The sequence below is a fragment of the Gambusia affinis genome, linkage group LG19 (genome assembly GCF_019740435.1).
Source record: "Gambusia affinis linkage group LG19, SWU_Gaff_1.0, whole genome shotgun sequence".
NCBI lineage: Eukaryota > Metazoa > Chordata > Actinopteri > Cyprinodontiformes > Poeciliidae > Gambusia > Gambusia affinis.
The window spans coordinates 22,941,617-22,964,425 of record NC_057886.1 but is presented as its reverse complement, the minus strand read 5'-3'; the positions used below and the strand labels follow the sequence as shown (position 1 = coordinate 22,964,425).

At 41.8% G+C, this 22,809-nt stretch overlaps 1 protein-coding gene across 9 annotated transcripts in view; it reads right to left on the bottom strand.

Moving 5' to 3' along the window:
• Positions 1-22,809, bottom strand: part of rbfox3a (RNA binding fox-1 homolog 3a) — a 536,592-nt gene that overhangs the window by 122,405 nt on the left and 391,378 nt on the right. Inside the window, exon 1 of one of the 9 annotated variants that reach the window (XM_044101256.1) lies at positions 15,982-16,356. The exons of 6 other annotated variants lie outside the window; for them this stretch is intronic. In XM_044101256.1, coding sequence (XP_043957191.1) covers positions 15,982-15,999 — 18 coding nt within the window. In that variant the 5' untranslated portion in view covers positions 16,000-16,356. Of the gene's footprint in view, positions 1-15,981; positions 16,357-22,809 lie in introns of those variants that run through there. 2 more of the 9 variants (XM_044101257.1, XM_044101260.1) reach the window with 2 other exon arrangements.

Below are 22,809 nucleotides of genomic sequence, written 5' to 3'. Positions count from 1 at the left end.
GTGCAGCACCTGCAGCTGCTTTGGATTCGGTGCTTTTTATGTCGGCTCACGCTTTCAGCTGAAAGGAGAAACTTCAAGCCAGATTTCACTTCTGTAAAAGTGTTCAAAGCCTAAATATGCTTCAATGCTGCAGAAGAAAAGTTGAGCAGGTGAATCTGAAGACCTCACAGAGATCCAGTTTTACACGTTCGTTCAGCGGACCCGGCTGGGTGAAGATCACATTGTGTTTTATTTTGTAGAAATCCGATTTATGTCACAATTTCCTACATTTTACTCAATTCAACACCTGAAATACACCTGCACTGCAAAAACACACAATCTTACGCTGAATTTATATTAAATTTAATGTCCTAAATACAGTTTTTATAGCCAATCTTAGATATAAATCACATCAGGAAGGGAAAGCATATTTAGCATTTTTATTCCTAAAATTTCAGAATATAATGAAAAAAAAATAAATTTTATTAAGTATTTTGGTTTTGTTTATATCTTATTAAATTTCAAATAAGTAAAAGTAACTTTTTAGGAACATGTAGAAGCTTGTTTTAAATAAATAATTTCTTAATATTGATGAAGAAAAGAATTTCTTCCTGTTATAAGTGAAATAATCTCCCTGTGAAACTGGCACTTTAAAAAAAATCATTATTAAGGAATTATTCAAAAACAAAAAAATCAAATATCTTACTGAAAAGTTAATTGTGAGTTAATTTCGTCTTTTTTCAAAAGTATTTCCACAACAAACTATCAAAAATACTTGGTAATATTTAGTGTTTTCCAGTTGTCATGGAGGCAGAAGGAGTTCATCCTGCAGCTGATTGGTTGAAGATTATTCCCTTTAGAGTCCACAACAGTTTTATCCTCCATTAGAGAACGGAAACATTTGCTCCATGAAAGCCTCAGATTTAGTTTTAACTTCTTTTTAAGACATCACCTGAGAAAAACGGCGAGTTAATGTTTCTTTATGGGACCATCAGACAAAAGGCTTCAGCGCAGCAACAAAGAGAAGACATTAAAAAGATGTTGAGTCTGCATTTAGGAGACAATAGGAGCAGAAGCAAAACAAGCAGATTGTTAAAACATTAAAGCAGGTTATCTATTTAATGTGGTAATTTATAACAGCAATGTGCTGCATTTCCACTCATTGAGAACAAATTGGGGTTCAGTGTCTTGATCAATAAAGCTTCCACACAATTTGTCAAGTCAGAGCGAGATTCAAACCTGGAACCTTCGGACTAATGAACTACCTGCTCTGTGCACCTGCAGTGTGACCACATTAAAGCTAATTCCAAGAAGAAAAAGTGCCTGAAAAGAGTGGAAAGTGTAGAATTAAACAATTAAAAGTGGTAATGCAGAAGCGGGAATTAAATGGGCCTGTTGCCCTGGTGCATGCTGGGTGATTTCCCCACACGCCTGCTGTGGCTTTGCAGCAACACCAGCTTATAAAAGGAGGACAAAGGGGACAATTTGAGAGTGCTGCTGCAATAAAGTCAGCGAGGAAATCAGCAGATCTGCGGCGATCAGAAGGAGCTCTGCAGGCTGCAGCTCTGCTTGAATTATGATACTGTCAATCAAAAAGTGCTATTGATTAATTCCCCATGCTTCATTTAATCAACTAATCATTTCAGCAGTAATCCAAAATATAATGAAATAATATCAGGAGAGCCCTGACGGCTATGAGCGCACGGCGGCGTGCACGCTCACGGCCCCGCTGTCTGCGCAGCGCCGGGGAAGTTTTCCAACATCAAAAATCAAAGCATTTAAGTAGATTGTACACAAGCATGTCTTGGAAGCTTGATCTTACTAATCTACAAATGGCTTCTTGTTATTAAACTGCTAATTCAGTGGATTAAAGGATCCATGAGAACACAATCCCCTTTACTTCGTTTCCAGGGTGCGCTGAAGGTGGCTTAAATATTAATTAAGCACACACACATGTCGGCCCACATGCACACACATACAGCGATGCTGGAGCTCAGGAAGCAGGTCGTATATCTGCTGCTTAAAGTCACAAACACTCTGAGTTATTCTCACTCGACAGGCGGACGCATCCGGCTGATTAGTTTGTTTCAGACGCCGCTTCTCCTCCCACCACATCCAGAAAAAAAAGTAAAGTTTAAGTTTTGAGATTTGAGATTAACATGAAATTTTGTAGAAGAGAGTAAATAAAAAAACTGATAAAATACTGTACAAAAACTCAGCTAATATCATTTATTTTATTTACCCAACAGGTTAGAGTTCCTTGGTTCTTGTATGACTCTGTTTCTGTTTCAGTGGCCAAATCATGACTTCACTGTGAAAACACAAAATCTTTCAAGTATTCTTGTCTAATTTCTAATATCCACTTAAAATAAGATAAAACTAACTTTACAGGAACCTTTCAGTTATATATATGAGCTTGTTTTAAGACAATAATTATTTAATATTGATGAAAAATCATTAGTTCCACAGGCAGATTAATTCACTGACAGCATAGGAAAAATGTCTCGTTATACGTGAATTAATCTGCCGATGGAACTAGTGATATAAAGGAATTATTTACTTAAAACAAACTCATATATCTTGCTGAACATTTACTTGTTTTTCTTATTTTAAGTGTACTAAGATATTTGCACTAGATACTAAATAAAAATACTTAGTAATATTTTGTGTTTTTGCAGTGCAGTCAAACATTAGATCACCCTTTCTCTCCCAGTGCTCCCAGTTGTAACTAGAAACAACCAATCAGAGACAGGAGGAGGGTCATAGCGCTGCCAATCATGCCCATTTGTAAACATTTACAACTCTCCTGTTTTAAATGCTCAGGCTAGTTAGCATAGCCATCAATGAGCGCGGATAAACGCCCTCATTGATAACTAGCACATTTAGCAGTGTGTTCACAAGGTTGATTGACAGCGCTAAGACCGGCTCTGATTGGTTGTTTTTGGCGGAGCGGTTCTTTTCTTCAGACAGCAATAGTAGCACAAGAAGAAAGTGAAGATTGATCTTTTTACAGCTCATGTTTCCATTTCTAGTGAAAATGTCTTCGTACTTCGTAAATATGACAAAACTAACTTACAAGTAACTTTTCAGAAAGAAGTAAAAGCTTGTTTTAAGTAAATAATTCTTAAAAGTAATGAAAAAGTACAAGATCCATTGGCAGATAATTTAATTTATAACAGGACACTTTTCCCAGGATGTAACTGAAATAATCTGCCAGTGGAACTAGTAATTTTTCATCAGTTTTAAGGATTTATTGGAGTAAAACAAACTCCTATATCTTGCTGAAAAGTTATTTGTATGTTAATTTTTTCTTATTTCCAGTGTGCTGAGAAAACTGCATTAAAAACTAGACAAAAATACCTGATAAGATTTTGTGTTTTTGCAGTGTAAAATGGGTCATAATTGATCATTTATAATGAATTACTGTCTAGATGCTGCAACCAATTAACTCTGTGCCTCTATTTTGTTTTATTCTATGTGAGTCAATGAGTTTCGCCAACCGTCCAAACAAACCATCCTGGTTTAGTCTTCCTAATATTCCCACCATGACCTTTAACCTGCTAACTGACTGTTGAACACCCGACTCTTTGCAGATTGATGGACGGTAACAGTTGCTGCTGTCCATGAAGCCCCAGGAGTAGAACAGGGGTGTACTTTCTTTTCAGCCCGCATGTTCAGGGTACAGATGACTTCAAACAGTCAGGTCTCCAATTTTAGAAGAAATTAGCTCAATTTCACGGCTTCATCAAAATCTAGGCTGAATTTTCAGTCAACATCCGTCATCTTCTTCCTAAATGTGCTTTCATTTCTTATTTTTTTCCCTGATTAATATCTCATTTCCACATTTTTCAAGCAGCAGAGATCTCATTTTTGATTGAATCTGTTATATGTGGCACATTATGCATTATATATAGTACATTAAGACTGACACTGATAATACATTTTGACATGCCTGCCTTGCTGAAGCGGCACAAACTGCTGATAACGTGGATTTACAAGGTGTATCAGGGCGCCCGCGTTAAATGAAAAGTTAAATTATGAACCAATCTATTTCTGATTTTAACAACATCCTCCAACGACACATTATTTTAAGTGTTCCTGTAAAAAAAGCCATTATGCATATAAAACACCTGAAATTATTGTAATATCCTGATGAAAGGGAAAAGTTCATCTCGCTGAGCCGCGGCCGGTCTTAAAACCCAGACAGTAAATTGACATCAAGTGTCGAGCGTGTAAAAGTCAAAGAGTCAAATCTGCGCCATAAGCCCTGCGAATATACTGGCTAGCATGGAGGGGGGCATGAAAAACTACTCACAGCAGATCACATTACCTGGCTTTTTCACTGAAATAAGCACTGTAATTTATCCTGACCTTTTTAGATTACTATGAATGTGCTGTCTGTGTAATTTTAACTGAAGCTCTCAGCAGCTTTTGCCGGTCTGGAAACAGAGGCGGTGAAACCCGAGGCGGCGGCCCGCCGATGGGACCGCCGCCGCGCGGACACAGCGCCGCTACGATCCCAAACAAATACTGAGAGACATCGGCTCGCATCAAGGAGAAGAACTTTATTCACCTTCAGACGGATGCCTAATAACAGGAGCAGGAGCCTATTTTAGCTGTGACAAGTGTTGCAGGATTAGAATTTCATTCCTAATGAGTTCTCTGGTAACGCTTTAATTCACTACCTATGTGATATCAATTCCATTATAATCTCATTAAGCTATTGCACACCGAGGTGATTTCGAATGAATGTGAGACAGCCAACCGTACGCTCCCCTCTAATTGAGCAATACTTTTTATTCATTATTATTGCCCATTATTAAATTAATGAACTTAATGGACTTATTTTCCAAATTGCAAAGACCCCTGGCAACATGTTTTCTAATTCCATTAGCAGACGCGGCGCGAGGAAGAGGAGGAAAAGTGGAGAATGAGAGATGCATAGGTGTGTGGGCAATTAACCCACTGCTGAGACAGATCATCAGAGGCGCGGGAGTCCGTCCATCCTGTCCTGAACGTCTGGACCGGAGCGTTCACCTTCACACGCTTTCACACGCCTCATTGTTAGGGAATACACTCTGTGAAATAAGATCTTTTCACCAACCGGAGCCCGCCACGCAAAATTGCCCAGAAGATGAAAGCAGCAGATCTGCATAACTGAACGGCTGATCAATACTTCTCAAACTAAAATGGCAAGTCTTGATAAGGTTATTGAATTTTCTTTTTAATTAAAAAGCAAACTACTTGGCTCTCTGTCAAATCCTGCAGGGCGTCTCATGCTGATGAGGAGAGGAGAGGAGAAGGCCGTCCATGTTTATATGTTCATCACTGAGCAGAAAACACAGCCGACGACCGTCTGCACATCATCAATCAGATGAAATTTATCTGCAGCGTCTTGTGTCTCGGGATTAAGCCGTCACAGAAACCCCTCACATCCCAAACGATGACATTCATGTAGATATTAATCCTTATTACGCGTCATTCATCAACTCATCAGATGTAATTTTTCACTCATAGCAGGAATTTATTCTGATGTTTCCCTGAACATCACTGATGCAGCAGGCGTTATGAACATAAACACTGCATCTGTTGAGCGTGTTTCAAACGTCAGTGGAGAGAAAACCGAACTCCCCAGAGAGGCTGCCGTCACATTCAACCCTCACCCTGCTGGATAAAACTCATTCTGGTCTGCCCGGCCACCGAGAGCCAGAGCGCCGCGTGTCAGGCCGCACCAAAGGGCTTTTAGAGCAGGTTAGAGCGCCGCACAATGAGCGGCGGGGCAGAACGGTGTCGCCACAGCTGACCGTCCTCACAGCGCCTGAAGGACCCCGGGTAAACAAACAGCAGAGAGCCGGCGCTCTGTGGGAGCCCACCGCTACCAGATAACGTCAGCTTCCATTTCCACACCGAGGAAAACATCCTCTGACGAAGAGAGACTAGAATTATTCCAACAACACTGCAAAAATATTACCAAGTGGTCGAGTTTCCAGTGTAAATATCTTTTTAATTTACTTCTAGCCAAAGGTTTTTAAATTGAGTTGGTTTGGATGCAGAAAAAACTGAAATTTCTTCATTTTTTAAAGAGAACTTAAACTGCAAAAGCACCAAATCTTACCAAGTATTTTTCCAGTGCAAATGTGTCAGTACACCTCGGCTTCTTTAGGACGCCGGACACTTTCAAATCTAATTAATACCATCGAGCTGCACATAAAAACCATATTTAATCAGATTTATTTTCACTGACAGGTACTGACACTCGTGAAAAAAAACAAAACAGTAAAATATTATTTCAGTCTTTTTTTAAACTGAAATTTATAATAAATGCAATAAATCAAAATTCTTCTAAGAACTTTTTCATGATCAATAATAAACAATACAATAAATGCCACCACTAGTTAACAATACTAATCAATTTGGGTAAGTTTCTATCTCAGAACATTTGAAACAAGATAAATCTAACATAAAAGTAACTTTTCAACACAATGCCGGAGTTTGGTGTAAATCTGTAACAAACTTTCTTCCTTCATGTTTTCTCTTTAAGTCGATCCGAATCATTCCTGTCAAAAATCCTCAGGACAAAAACGACCCGAAAGCTTTCAGAACGTTTTGTTGTGTTTGGATTTTTAACCTACAAGCAACAATCAGATTAACTTATGCACCCAAACTGTGTCCAGAAATGTAAATAAAAATACACAAATTCACTGGTGTCATGTGCTTATAGCATTTATGCTAGCAAGTGGAGTTTCTAACAAAATCATACAACTATTAAGCATTAATTTAAAAAGTTAACTAAATTGTAAAATTAAATCTCAAAGTAACTACTGTGTTCAACAGAACCTACATTTTTACTTTAGATAGGCCACTCTCGGCTGCTGAGATGCTAATCCAGAGAGAGGAGAGGAGAAATTCAGCAGAGAAAGATGGAGAGGCGACGAGGAGCAGAGAAGAGTCAGGCTGGTGACAGAGCAACAAACAGTCAGAGGGGAAGAGAGAGCAGAGACACTGCAGGAAAGTACACCCACCGCAAGTTTCACAAAGTCAAGCCAGGATTCAAAAATATGAAGTCAGGTTAGCAGAGACGGTGGAGCAAGTTGCATCATAAAGCTGAGGGCGCGATGGCCCAGGGAGAGCAGGTTTTGTTTGCTGAGAGGTTTTCTACTGCATCAGTAATTTAAAACTTTTCAAGGATACTTTTCAATGACGCTAACTTCTTATGGTTAGTTGGGTTAGCAAATTTTTCTTTCTAAACAATGCTGGTGTTCTATAAGCTTTAATAATAAATGTTTGCTTCTGTACATATGGTTCTGTGAAAACTTTTTTAAATTCATTTTTAGATGAATAGATCTCAGTTTGAAGTGTTGCTGTAGTAGGACAGTTTCTGTAAAGAAATAATTAAGTTGTTATTTTTCCACATTGTCTATGTCGTCCATAACAGAGTTGAGGAATCAAACTAGAACAAATTTATTTTTCTGAAAATTAAAAAAAAAATATGAAGCTAAAGTTTGATAATTATTTATCAAAGTTTAACATATATTCAGTAAAATACCTTAAAGATCATATAGATAATTAAAAGTTTCTCTTCATATTTTGAAATGCATAGAATCACCCGCAGGAGATTAACCTCCGGTTAGAACAAGATTTAAGTTTTATTTGAAGCTGGTCACAAACTTCAGGCAGTGAGAATCCCAGTGGAACCTCAGCAGAACTCAAAGTAACGACAATTTATTCCAGGAAAAACACAAGAATCCAACTTTCTACTAACAAACCGAGTCCTTTAGCACTGATGATGCATGTATGGGCAGAAAATCAGAACAAACGTTTCCATTTGAGTGTTGAAAACTATTTATCTTCAAATTAGTTGTGAGTCGTTGAATATCCACAAATATTCAAATTGTACACTGTGTACAAAATATAAAAATATTTCCAGAGAAATATATTTATATTTCTATGGAAATATAAATAGATATTTTCACTTTAAACATCTTTCTCCCATCTGCTAATGGAACAAGTACTTTTTCATTAATATTGAGGAATTATTGACTTACTTGTTTTTTGAATTAAATAGAAATTAGCCAAAAAAAATTCTTGGTTCACAAGATTTTTTTTTCCAGTTTACCTTGAAAATGTAGGAATAAAAATGCTAAAATATTCTGTAAGTATTTTTTTCTCTGCCTGATGGGGTTTATACAGAAGGTTGAGTTTGAAAAACATATTTAGGATACTAGATTGTATAAAAAGTCAGCATTGGATGTTGAGATTTCCATTTGAGGAGAAAACTGAGCCAATCAAAAAGCTGGTAGTGTTTGGCCTCTCAGGCCACCGTCCTGTTATCCTCTCACCTGCACTCATCGCTGCATACAGAAATATTTTTGGAATAAAATGACAACCCTGTCACATTTCGCCGCATTTTCACTCAGAATTATTCATCAGCCGGAGTTCAGTCGTCTTTACGGGCCGGCCGTTTGAATATTTCTGTTTCTAGTCGCGGCTTAAACAGGAGCTTTGACCAGATCTCCCAGGCGTGGAAACAGACACCGGTAGCTACAAATATACTGTACAGCAGGTTATATAATGATCATGAAAAGTGCATGAGAACCAGCCCACCTCTCCGCACCGCCGGCGCCTCCCCCACAAACAAACAGGGGAGCATCTCGCTGACAGCAGGATGCACACAGACTCTCGCCGCGGCTGCAGCTGACACGGCGAGAGGCCAAGCCTGACATGAGGTGAGATGAAGTGGCGTTTCTCATCATCTGCCCGGCCTGCCGCTGTCTGACCCGGAGGATGGAGGTAGGCCCGGGGCATGGCCTCCGGACCCGGGCAGGGACAGCGACAGGAGCCTCCGCAGAGACTTATAAAGTCGCGGCTACAATTTAGTGGGAAGGCTCAAATTGTGGTGTCCAGTGGCCACAGCGCGGCCCTGCTGTCAGCGCCACTCCTATTTGCTTCACTCCTTTTGACACTGCCTCTCGATTAGGGTCATAAATTCCATGAAATCGGTCAATAACCTATAACACTAATGTCACTCTCCTGCCATTAATTTTACAGCCAGAGTGCCACACTGTTTCTTAACCCCCTTTTACGTGACAGCGAGGTTTATACCGGCCGCCATTGATTGAGAAGAGTATATAACAAGCTCTGAATGGAGCCTTCGCACCCGTAAAAAATAAACACATATATGAAAACAGGCCAGAGGAAGCCGAATGTTTGGGGGGAAACTTTGGTTTGAGCTGCAGCTGTAGATCATTTTAATGATAAATATACAAGTTTATCTGCGATAAAGCAGCCAGGCATGCTGAACATTTTTACCTGACTGCCATTATGCAGTACAGGATTTTTGTTTAATATTTCCATAAATGTCAGGTTTATGTTCATTTTGTTCCCTGGTGGTTGAATTTATTCCTTTAGTTTGGTTTTTGAAGGAAACAGAGTTTTCTCAATTCTGCTTAGGAAGGAAAACATTTTTCAAACCTTTGTTACAGAATCTCAATGCAAAAACACAAAATGTTAGTATTTGTTTTTAGTATTTTGGTTTAGTTTTAGTGTAAGTATCTTAGTAAAGATACATTATCATGTTTTGAGTAATTATTTCCACAAATTAGATAAAGAAGTACTTGTACCATTAGAAAACTATTTCTAATGGAAATTATTTTCTTCTTAACTTTTAAGAAAACATTTTTCTGTTATAAGTGAAATAATCTGCCAGTGGTGAAACTTTTACTTTTTATTCATCGATATAAAGGAATTATTTACTTAAAACAAACTCCTATTTCTTGTTGAAAATATACTTCTAAGTTAGTTTTGTCCTTTTTTAGTTGCATTTGCACAAGAAACTAGAAAAAGTACTTGATAAGATTTGGATTTTGCAGTTTGTTTTAGGAGAAAAACATAAAAAATTATAACTGTAAGATTATTATTAAAGGAGTAAAAATTATCAATTTTTTCTGCATACTCTTTTATTAAATTGAGAATTTAATTCTGTTTCCTCAACATTTTATTTGCCCATAAAATCTCTAAAAGCAGTTAAAGCTAAAGCTGCACTGATAAAATGCCACGGTGTGTAAAAACAGCAGAATCAGCGAATCAAACGCACCCTGTGTGTCGGCATTACACCCACCAGACTCCGCCCGCCTTCAGAAAGCCTCCGAATGGAACAACACTTATTTTATTTAGGTTTCATGAAGGATTGGGGCGCTGGTTTTCAATCTAATTTGTCCTCACGCAGCTCCTGCTAATGTATGCTAATGTGTGCTAATGTAAATGCTTGTATGTGGATCGGGGTTCTGTAGGAGCACAGCTGTATAGAGAGGCACAGCCAGGGCTCCAATGAGGTTTTCATTAAGCCAATAGAGGACATGCTTCAAAGCAAAGATGAGTAAAGCAACTAAAACCTTCCACCAACAGTTTCTCCTTCCACATTCAGTTAGAAAACTGGGTTTTAAAATGGTGGAAGCCACATAAATGACATTTGTTGCAGTGAAAGGGAGGCCAGTGGAGCTTTTTCTTATCATGCATGGCAGGTTGCCAATGGATATGTTGCTGCCTTCTCAAAGGGACCTCTCCTCCAATCTTTTCCGTATGTGAGAGTTGACACTTCGGGGCATATCCATGGCACTGGCGTGTTAGCGATGCACACGCCTTCTGCTGCAACGCGGCCGACTAGGATGAAGGACTGCCATGAGAGACTTCTGCAGCTACAGGCGCAACAGGCCGAGCTCAAGAAAGTAAAGCACTGAAGGCTGGAAAACATAATTGCCAGGCGTGTGACGCTCCACTATGAAGGAGAGGCAACTTCTGAAACTGAATCAGCGCTGAGAGAAGCCCTTTCTTCCCTTGGATCAGCTGAATGGGGACATTTTTAGGCCATGACGTCTAAATTGCTCAGAAAACTGTTTATTGTTTTCCTTGCAGACTGAATGACATGTGCTGCGATCCCATCGTCTCACTGCGAATGTGCAAATGATGCTGTTGCGTATTTTTAGGTTGGAAATTTGGGGCAGAAACGTTTGAACTTTTGCTCCAGTTTCCTCGGCTCTTCCTTTTGTTGGAGAAGCCGTGCTCTTAATATTTAATTTTCTGAGTCATTAGGATGTAAAACGTCTGCTTTGCTTTAGTTTAAACCATTATTCTGCATAATCAAACATCTCGCTGCATGCCACTCGTTCATGCAGGATTGTTCACTCAGTCGGAGGAAAACAGAGCGCTTCCACCTCGCGTTCTGGCAACCCTCCATGCTTCCCCTCCTCTGGCTGCATCGCTTTGCTGCTTAAACGACGAGGCAACAGTTAATCAGGAAATTTTATTTTCGCCTCCTCTGGACTGCTCCGAGTTGAATTGACATGGAGCCTCCACAGCGGCGAGGCAAAATGGCCGCTCGTAGTAACAGCTCACAAGCCCCTGGACAACCTGAGGCATGGCCATCCAATCCCACATCATTAAGGCTAGAGTCCTTTATTGTGTTGGAGGCATTAAATGGTGCGCTGGCTATAGCCCTGAAGTCACACTCCACTAGGAGAAAACAGCAGAAAAATAACGGCACAGCTGGATAATGACTTTTCCCTGGGAGGCTGACCATGTGTACAAAAGTGCTAATGATAGCAGGTGCAATAAGCGAGCGCAAGGCTTTTACTGCGGCCGGATTTATTTTCCTCTGCTAAACTCACCAGTGATTTCCCCCGTGTAGGTGTCTTTCTGTAGTTTAAGAACACCGACCACCTCCCGTCGCCCCCCGTCCCTCCCTCCTCTCCTCTATCTAATCTCTTTATCAGCTGTGCAACTAATATCAAAGAGGACTGTGGTGTGAAAATCCTGCAAGTAAGACCTGCTGTCAGAGTCCTAATCACAATTAGCTGGGCTGTAGACCCATTAGCCCCAAGGGGAAGAGACCAAAAGCTGACAGAATTATTGCTGAAGCTACTGATTGCAAATGATCCCGCAGAGAACAAAGGGCGAGGCTCAGCTTCCCAAATCATGAATGGAAATAAACCTCTGCTACCCTCGTGTTTCTCTATGAAAGCATTTTCAATGAACTCAGCATTGCACTTGAAAAATATACAATTTCACAACCCAATGAAGTTGCAAGAATCTCCTTGGTATTAGCGGTTAAGGAGATAACAGGTTTCCTGGATGTAGCGACTCCGCTGCTGCTTCCTCGGCTCGCCTGACGCAACAAAGGCATGTGCACCCTTCCACGTTATAAAACATTCAGCTGGAAGTTAATGACTGATTGCAACAGCCATTATTCAAGCTCAGAAGAAAAGGAGAGCAAGCACTGGCAGACAAAACAACGCCACACGACACCCCCAGAGTGAATCACCTGCAGTGTCAGCCGTTCAAAGGAGCGCCTCGCATTTGATGTTAAGCCCCCGAACGGTTCGGGCCGTCGGAGGTCTGGCCGGCAGATAGAAACGTCTGAAGTTATTACAGCAGTCAGGTAAAGTGTGTAGCGACGTGGTCCTGTAATGGGGGTGGAGAGCCGGCCAGCAGCAGCTAATGAAGGCGTCTCGGGGAGTACTAAAGAGTCTACGTGACACTACTCCTGATTCACCCGTCTGAGGACACAGATCAATTAATACATTAACAAACCATCGCAAGCACTTCATCTTGCAATATGAAACCGGCGGCCCTGCCGTCCAGAATGGCTGATCAGCTCTGTTCCTTATGAATTCCTGCAAACCTCAACTCGGCTCGATGCTGCACATATATGGAGCGTGAAATAAAAGCACACATGAAATCTTCCAGCTCGTCTTGTGAAATACTGTAATGCACCACGGATGACCCAATCACAGCAGCCGGCGCCCTCACCGGTGGCCACAGATAAACCATTTCCACACGTCTGTTATAGTCTCCGCCGATAAATAAAAGCGTTGCATTAATGCAGGCAAAACACATCATGAGAGCAGCCCGCGGCACACTCGACTGCGTTGGTTGGGGAAGTCTAACGTAAAGCATTGCCATGCCATATATATCCAGTCTCCCCATTACCACCATCTCTACTCGACAGCAAGGGCCCTGCACTGCTAAATTATTCATCACACTGAGGGGAGGACAGAAGCATGCATGGTTTCTCCACTCCATGCCTCTTCCCCTTTTCTCTCTGTCTCTAATTCAAAGGAACAGCCGGCTGGAGAGAATGATATACAGGCCATCTCTCCATCACTGTGTGGCCATCGCAGGAAACGTCGCCTCCACTTCCTCCAATTACGGCGGTGCAGTGGAGGCAGGAGTTTTCAGGCTGAGCTGAGCCACAGGCCAGACGGTCGCCGCTTCGCCCGCCGTGCTTATGTGGAGGGTGGCACCCAGGGGTCCCATGCATAACCCGGGACGTCTTTGTATACACATTCATCTATATCAGTGGGCAACAGGGAAATGTAAGCCAAAGGTAATTGCCCTGGATAAGAACATCTGCTTGGTGAATAAATATTCTAATGAGGGGAGCTTGCAGGATCCCCAGACTGATGCACGGCTGACAGGCCTCCGGAGGGACCGCAGGTAATGCTCACCACCTGCAGTTCAAACGAGAGGCAGTCGCAACTTCCTCATGGAGCTAAACGCTGGCCGACTAACACACACACACACACACGCATACACACACACCAACACACAAACACAGCGGACACCAGATGTGGAACAGCAGATCGCTCGCTGATCCCTTCTCTCAGAAGTGATCTTTAAACACGGAAACATCTCAAATTACACATGAAGCCGCGGGAGAAGACGACCACCTGACTTTCCATTGCGGTGTACCGGCTCTGCTGGTGACATTTGGCAGTAACTCTGCGATACGGTACATTTTGTTCCTTTTGGACCTTCTGCCAGACGGCTGGGAGGAGCTTGTTGGGGTCAATGAGAAGCTGAAGGATATCAGCACCAACCTGACCCACCACTGGGTCAGATCTGCAGAGCAAACACTCAGACTTTTGCCTGAAAACTCACTTTAACTCACATATAACTTGTTTTATTTTGGAAATAAATTAATCTTCTCATATCCTGACAATGAATCTGCAAAAACTAAACAGATTTGGAAACTGAACTGGAACAAAGCAGCATTTATGGAACTTTTTAGCAGTGAATTATCATTTGTCTTAGAATAGCTTTTATGTCCCAGAACGGTTTTGTGGTTGAAAATTAAATAAAATAATCTGATATGTTAGGAAACACTGATCAAAAAGCACTCATCCATTTGTCTTTTCTTCCAGTTTGTGAATAAATATCCAGACTGAGTGTGACCTCTATAATTTCATTTTTAGGGTTTTTTGTCAGTTCTTTAATAGTTTTGAATAACCAGTGTTGATAATGGACTCATATTTTTACTCTTTGGAGCGTCTATTGGAGGTTATTTAATCCATCGTTTTCCAACACAGAAAGAAACACCTTTCCTCATCTGTTTTTCCCAACTATAACACCAATAACTACAAGTTTCTGGTTTCAAATTGCATAGGAAGACTTCTCTCCAAAGAAACATTTATCGTGTTTCACCCAAAGCCTGTGACGGAAAAAGTTGCAAGAAAGCAGGAAGCAAGCGAACAAAGTAAGAGTTTTATTTAGCGTGACGCTAATGGAGCCACAGTTAAACATATGCAGAGAGTCGCAGATGCTTCTCCTCTAATGCGATGAGAATAAAGCCACTACAGCGAACGAGGCCCGATGCTCCACTGATGAAGCTGCAGGGCTGTAAACTGTCAGCATGGCTGCTTCGCTCCACTCAGCCCACATCTGTGTGTGGTCATCACTCTGAGTAGCTGGAGGGGGAATTTGTCATGAAACCGGAGGTGGAGAAAGGTGAGTTACATCCCTGCAGCACACCTTCAAAGAGGCCAGGAGACAGTGAAGAGCTCCTCTCAATAAGCAACGACACCCAGGAGAGGCTGAGGGACCAGAATCAAAGAGGCCTCAGTCGGAGCGAGGCCTCGCAGCGAGCCACACCACGCGTGGGATTATTTTCCTTTAGTTAGGACACAAGCTGGAAGTCATACTCCTTCCCATCACTCCCACAACTTTACAAATGCTTCAAATCTGAGCCCCAGACTGTAAGGTTGGCCTCAAAGCAGCCTGTCTACCCAGAAATGTGAGCTTCAGATCGATGCCCACTGCATGCATGGCACACTTTACTTATTCATCCTTTGTTTTTCGCTTCAACTACAAGAAAATGTTTTAGGTATAAAGTCATTTATAATGGATTCTTCCAGGTGAAATAAGCCCCCCATCCCAAAAAAAGATGTTCTCTCACCAGAAATCTGAACTCACGATCAATACCTACACACACACGCACACACACACGTACACACACACACGTACACACGCACACACACACGCACACGCACACCCACACACACTCAGCTTCGGCAGAAGACACATGTATAACTGCATTACAGCTCAGACTGTTTACAGTGGAAATACTGCAAATATTCATTCACTTTTTGCTTCTGTGGAGGTAGGAAGTTAGCAAACCAGCGGAGGATTAAAATGATCTGCAGCGAGTGAAGCAGCGAAGGTCTGGGTGTGTATTGTTGTGGTGAGGAAACAAACCACCGAGGAGACAGAACCAATCTGACTAATCACACATGATCTCAAAGGGAATTAATCAGCAGCTATGGTTAACAATCCCTAATCAACCTGCGTTTTGATGCCGATTCATTTACGACTCAGACAAACAGCATGTGAAAACAACAGCATGTGAGACCCAGATTATGAAATGTCCCCAGAAGACCCCGAGCAGCCAGACAAACTCAGAAACCAAGCCGGGTCGCTCTGCCATCACTGGAAGTTGAGGAACAACCCTGGTAAAGGTGTTGGAGCCGCTAACATCCCCGTTCCAACATCCTCCCCCTGAATAAAAGTGACACGTAAACACAGGCCTCCATGGCGTCTCGCTGCAGCGCCCGGCATCAATAAAACACAGGGAAGTGAAAAGCCATCAGCGCGTTGGGAGGCGCAGCATCACAGACACCAAGCAGCTGGCTTGGAGAACAGCATCAACCCAAAGGGAGCTCCGGTACTCACCCAAAAGTACATCATCATGTTTGAAGCGGGACAGGTGTGGGCAGGCGAGGGCAGGAGAGTGGGACCGAGCACCGGGACCAGTCCAGCCAGCGTGGGAGTCACGAGGGGTCCGAGTGTTTGGACAGAGCTCTACTGGTCCTTGTTCCACAGAGGCAGCTCTCCTCAACTCTTCAGCGAAGCTTGACTTGAGGCTTACCCCCTTCTTCTTTTTCTTCTTCTTGCTCTTCAGTTAATTTTTTAAAGCTCCCTTTCTTCCTCCTCTTCCTCCTCTTCTAAGCCAACACGAGAAAGAAGGAGAAAGCAGACGGGAGAAAGGAAAGAGAGCTGTGGAGGTGTTGTAACCTCTTTTTTCTTTTGACACTCTTCCACTCCACTTGCCTCTCCACACCACTCACTTCGAGACTCTCCCTCCCTCCCTCTCTCTCTCTCTCTATGTGTGTGTCTCTCTCTCTCCCCCCTGTGCCGTCTCTTATTGGTGAATGTGAAATCAGTCGGTACGGCGCCGAGGCTCAACTAGAGCAGCAGGAGCAGCAGCCTGCGCTTGACAGCTGCCTCCAGCGTTCCTCCACCGGAGCCGTGTTGCTCTGCATAGAGGAGTGCGCCGCACAATCCGGGATCCTGCAGACGGTACTGTAAAATTCAGCGTCCCGGGGAGGGGAGGGGGGGCGAGGGACGGAGAGAAAGAGGTGGGGGTGGGGGAGGGCAGGAAGCTGATGGTGGAAATCTCTGCAGGGGCGGGGGGAGGGCAGGGGTGATGGTGGAGGACTAACAGATCGCGCCTCTTTCTTCTTCTTGCCGTCTGTGACTGAGACGAGTTGTACTGAAGTTGTGGCAGTTTTAGTTCAATGAAGAGAAGAATAAAAGCAAAAATGAAAGATGGAGTTGGAAGAGAAGTGGCTCAGCCGTCAGGGAGGCGCAGCCTATTTTCCACTTGTTTTCCACTCTTCCTCCTCCGTCTGGGTTAGTGACCAGCAGCGTTTCTGGTTGAAAAAGAAAAGAACAACCTTTCTCCAGGTGATGTGTTGTGGCAGATCAGAGGCCAGATGAAGTTGGTGTGAAACACCTCCGTGTGCCAAGCTATATTACATTACATGCTTTAGTGTGTTTTCCATCTGGCGGCTATAAAGGAGGGACGGGTGGTGGTGTCGGAGGGAGGCTTGGCTATCTGCTAGACAGCACTGTAACAATGAGCCTGCCTCAGCAATTTTCAAAACATATCATCAATACACGACTGGGAGCTCACGCCTTTAAATATTAACCCTGTGGCGACCGAGGCCAGGCTGCGGAGAGCCCAGAGTGGTTTTGCGGCATCTTCTGGCAAAGGATCATCCAATAAGAGGCGCCCTGGGGGGATGAGCTAATTTGCCGTAGGATCTTAAAGAACATTTGCCAGCTATAGAGAACGTCGCCGTAATGAACTGAGCAGATACACGCAGGTTATGTTCCCCATCAGTAATTGCCACATAAGGAGGCAGAGCTGGATTTGCAGCTGGCTTTTACACCAGGGGCCTCCTCCATACAGCGTTACTGTCATCTTGGATTTATCACCCGTTTTATTTTTCCTGCTTTCCCCAGAAAAGCCCGACCCGTCGGTGAGACATGCAGTGGAAGGTGCGAGACATGCAACGGGCAATTTTACAGGAATTGAAACAATAGTTGACGTCAACGGCAGATTTTCAGAAGATCTGGTCTTGCTTTGCACAAACACAAGTCCTGCATATCCAACATGTCCGCCGTGGATTTACATTAGCAATCTCAGAGAGGATAACCTCCACACTGCTCCATCAATCTATGATGGCAAATAAAAATGAAATGCACTTCTCAGGCAACGCAGATTAAAGATCACGCTTTTATCAAATACTGAAGTCTATTTCAAGTCCTGCTCATAAATAACTGAGGGGGCGAGAGGCCGAGGGAACGAAGGAAGGTGGAGGGCAGACAGGCAGGGGTGGTGAGGGTGTAGACAGAGAGCATTGTGGTCTGCTGCTGAGGGCAGCTGAGGTTAGAGGCAGAAAGGTAGAAAATAAGAGCCAGGCAACATTTATGCCTGAATAATCCCGACGTCCTTTACTTACAGATGAAAATGGATCCTCACCTCATCTGAGGTGAGGATGGAGATAATCGGGGTGAAGATGTGATCTTCCTTACTTCCTGTCGCCCCTCTGAGTTGCACTTTTCCCGCGCTCGGCACACTTACCAGGGATGCGAGCGGCTTTCCCAGGCATTTAGATTTCCCACCAGCGTCTAGACACTCCCAGGAGGTTCTGCCATCCATTATAAAGATGGAGCTTTCAAAGAGAAGAGGAAGCGAGGGCCTCACACAGAGTGCGTTCTGCCTAAAATGTCCGTCTACGTCCGATCTTCACTGACTCCATATCTGCTCTCTGAATATTTCATGACCATCTCACCTCTACTCTGCAGCACACCGCTACGTACAGAACAACTTGTGCCGAACTCAACCCAGATGCCATCATTAGAGGAACTCTGGAGGAGACAACCGGCGGATCTTCTTCCCCGCGGAGCGCCGGTGCCGTGCTTATGGCAGCTTCGGCCTTTTTGTCCTCATCCATCAAACCGTGGGCCGGGTCTCAGCTGGTGGGAAGCCGAAACTCGGAGAGGGATGTGGCTCCATCCTGAGTCTCCCAGGTTGGTTTTTCCTCTAATCACACACTTCACTTTATGGAGTGACCTGCTTTACAACCCGGTGAAAAGGATCTGAAGCTCTGCTCGTTTTATCTCTTTATGTGTCTTCATCAGCTCCACAGGTGGGTATCGACGTTTCTATCCCACATACATCACATCAGGACGGTTTCACCGAGGGAAACAAAAACCCTCTTTCACCTCTTTGTTTCTTCCCTCCTTTCAAACATTTGAACCCCTCGGTCAGACCCACGCAACAAATTATCAAATTACATCTTCACAAAATAAAACATTTTGCATCTTCTCTAACATAAAAGTATTTCACATGATTCTTTTGGTGCTCTGTGGAAAATGTTGAAATTCTTGGATGGTTTTGTGTGTCGTCATGGTTACGGGTTTCATTTTCAGGCGTTCCACATCTGCCATGTTTCTGTTTTTAAGCTTCAAACCTTCAGGTTAGGGTTGTAATTAATCATTCATTTCATTACAATCTGGACTGATCTCGTTTACATCCTCTGCATCGGAGCTTTAGGAATCCAGAATGGTGGTTTCCATCACTTATACCACTTATCATCTTAATGTCCTAACGTCCAAAATTACACATTTTTCTACTAATACAAGTTATTTGTGCAAAGAACACATTGCTTTCTACAGGGGAACATGGAGTTTGCAGGAAGTGGACACTATGTGGTGACTATAGTGGCATTAATTTTCCATAATGTTCTGTAGCAGCGAGCTGCATGAATCAGCTCTAGCTGGCTCTCGGGCTAAACTCTGAAATATTTAATTTGCTTAAAAATTTCACTTCTGTTCTTCTATATTTCTGCTTTTAATGTATTTTCTTCTGGCTGCAGGATCTGAGGATCTACTCATGCAGAATGAGAATAAATATGAAGCCATTTTTCCCTGGAGGTTTTAAAACCCTCATCAGCAGAAGGAATGCCATGTTTTCTTACATTCAATTATAAATCACAAACCTCTTCTTTGTTCACTTTAAACTGGTTATTTTTCCAGATCTACTAATATAGGGTAAATATAGATCAATAGTAGCCAGAATTCTCCATTTGAAACCAGTTTGTGTCTTCTGCAAAATCTTTCTCAATATTTAAAGGGATACATCTACAATAAGAGTCAGAAATGTACTTGGAAAAACCTCAGAAGTTTACTGGTACCATAAAGTTGGACGTTTATGGTGAAACCGTCATCAAGGATGGAGGTGATAAACGGATGCGAGGGCATCTGGAGATTTTCCAAAGCTTAAGTGGTGGAACCGGGCTCTTCCCTGAACCAGAACATCTCCGGGTCCAGACTCTCCATAAACTGGATCCAGGACACAGGATGTGAGGTTGAAGCTGCAACACGGCTGCATGAGTTTGGACCTGAAATGTTCTGATGCAGAAAAAACCCAGATTGTCCCCAAATTAACCACTAAAACGTAGAAAACTTCTGATTTTATGATCTTATTATATTTCTGAGTTTTTTATGACACATTTAAGGATTTTATTAAATAGTTTTCTAACTGTACAATGTCAGGAAATAACTTTGGTTTAATTTTATAAATTTATGAATGACTGAATTGAAGCTGCACAATGAAATTCATGAAGCAACTTCAGATGTGATAAGAAGATTCAATAAAAAAGATTCAATGAAAAAGCAAGCGAATAAAATTCACTTAAGTATCAAATAGTATAAAAATGCCTCTAATTGTAAGAAAACATCTTTTTCTGGCAAATTTACAACTTTTCAACTAAGTTTTTTCTTTCTAAAGAAAGAAGCACAGACTCCAAATTTCCAACAAACTAAAATGTGTAAACTTATCTGATGAGCTAATTAAAAAATAAACTCTATTTTATCCATTTATCAGAAATGCTTTGTGGAGGTGATATACAGTATCTTCTGATATTTACGGAGCTGAAGGAGCAGAAACAGCCGCTGTTCTTCTAGCAGCAACAGACAATCCAACCAGCTGAGTTTCATTTGGGCTTTTACCGTTTTTTAAAAACGGTTTAAATTAGTGACGTGTTCAACTTTCTGCAAACTCCAAACCAGCAGCGTCCAAATGTTTTGCCATGAGGGCCAAAGTCGTTAAGTTGAAAGCACACGGGGCCACAAAAATAAAAACTAATTGATAACATTTTTAAAGCAAACTTTAGTGCCGTTTTTATTTTATCTGCTCAATAATAAATTTATCCATTTCCATTTTATTAACATTAACAAGGCAGTCAGATATTTGTGTCTGCAAATCACTGTAGATTAAAATCAAAAAGTTTTTTAGGACAGGCACAAAGCTCCTACATTCTCTGGGTTGATTTTTCCTTATTTGAGAATAAATATTTGTTTTTAAAAATAAGTAGGTCAATGTTTGTGGTTCTAAATACTTCAGAATTAAGATGAATGCAAAAATCCATTGTTTTTTCTTTACAGAAGATATTTTTGTGTCCATCTACATCAGCCAATAACTAAAACCTGACGTTACCTAATCCTGCGTCTGCAGCGTTCTGACACACTCGGTACATTTAGCCTTGAAAACGGTGATGTTTCGCTTCCGTCCCTGGAAGATTTCATTAAGCATCATTTGTAGGCATACATTACACTTCACGCAGCAAATCGTCCATCTGCTAATCCTGGAACGCTCTGTCTGGGAGACAATAAATTCATTGTATGCCGCTGCACATCAACAATCCCTCTGATGTAATGCCTCCGTGTAGACATCCAAAAAGTACATTAAACATAGCTGTGTGCTCAGACTGTATGTAGTGCTAATAGTGCAGTGTTTACATCTTGGCATTGAGTAGTCAGTTCTGGCCTAAGGGTGCAAACTGGCGGGGTTGTGCAGTAATTAGAGGCTGTGTGTTGGGGACGTGAAGGCTCTCAGCACGTCGCGCTGATCCCACCGCTGCACTACCGGCCCGCACCTTTCCGTCGCAGGAAGAAGTCGCAGCTTTTCTCTGGAAGCAGCCATGACAGATATACACTGCAAAACATGAAATCTTACCAAGTACCTTTGACTAGTTTCTAGTCCAAATGTCTTAATGCTTTTGAAGTAAGAAAAAACTAACTTTTCAGCAAGAAATAGGAGCTTGTTTTTAGTCAATAATTCCTTAATATTGATGAAAAATGTCTTATTCTGTTAGCAGATTATTTAACTTATAACATGGAAAAAATATCTTGTTATAAATGAATTCATCTGCCAATGGATCAAGAAGTTTTTCATCAATTTTAAGGGATTACTGACTCAAAACAAACTCCTACTTCTTCCTTAAAAGTTACTTTTGTCTTACTTCAGAAATTTGCATTAAAAACTAAACTAAAATACTGGGTAAGATTTAGTGTTTTTGCAGTGTAGCTCTCCTGAGTTCATTAAGATGTCTAGACTAAGACAAGTTTCCCCTGAAAGGTGCAGCAAAAAATGATTAGCTTGTAATATTTCTCTCCTGAGTTGAACTTAATTCTTGCACCTTGTTTGTGTTAGATGCTAATTATGCTTATTTCTGTCTTGCACACTCATGTTTGCTCTGAATCCCTGCTGCTCTGCGGCCATTACTGCCGAAGCTCTAATAACACAGAATTTGGCTTCTGGAGACTAAAAATCAGGCTTTCAGCATCACTATCCTTTTTTATTTGATTTCTCTCGATTATTTCAAAGGGACCATCAGAGACACTGATTTAGGTGTAAAAATCTCTTCCCTGTGTTGCAGCTCGACTAGTTTATGACTCCGAGGGCAGGGAGTGATTTTATGCTAAATGCATAATTCATGGAAAAAGTTTAGAGACACACCAGCAATTTAGCACTGAATTCCAATAAAGTTGGGTGGCTTGCAAGGGACAGATTAATGAGGGATAGTTAAACTCAAAAGAATGAGAAATCCTGACTTCCAGTCTTTACTACAGGCAGACCTCCAAAAACACTGAATCCTACATTTCCCATAATGCACCAGAGCAGTGCTGGTCTTTTACATGTGTAAGGCAAAGCATCTAAAAGTTAAAATGTTGTTGCTTCCTACATTAATATCTGATTGTTTTCACTGTTCTTGATCTACTTAAAGCAGTGAAAGATTTTTTTAAAAATTATTTTAAATTTATTTCTTTATATTTTTAAATTCGTTCGTTTCTCTGCAGCAGAAAGTAAATTTATTTCTACCTTCATACATTCATTTGAAAATAAAATCTGTCAAGTACATATTATTT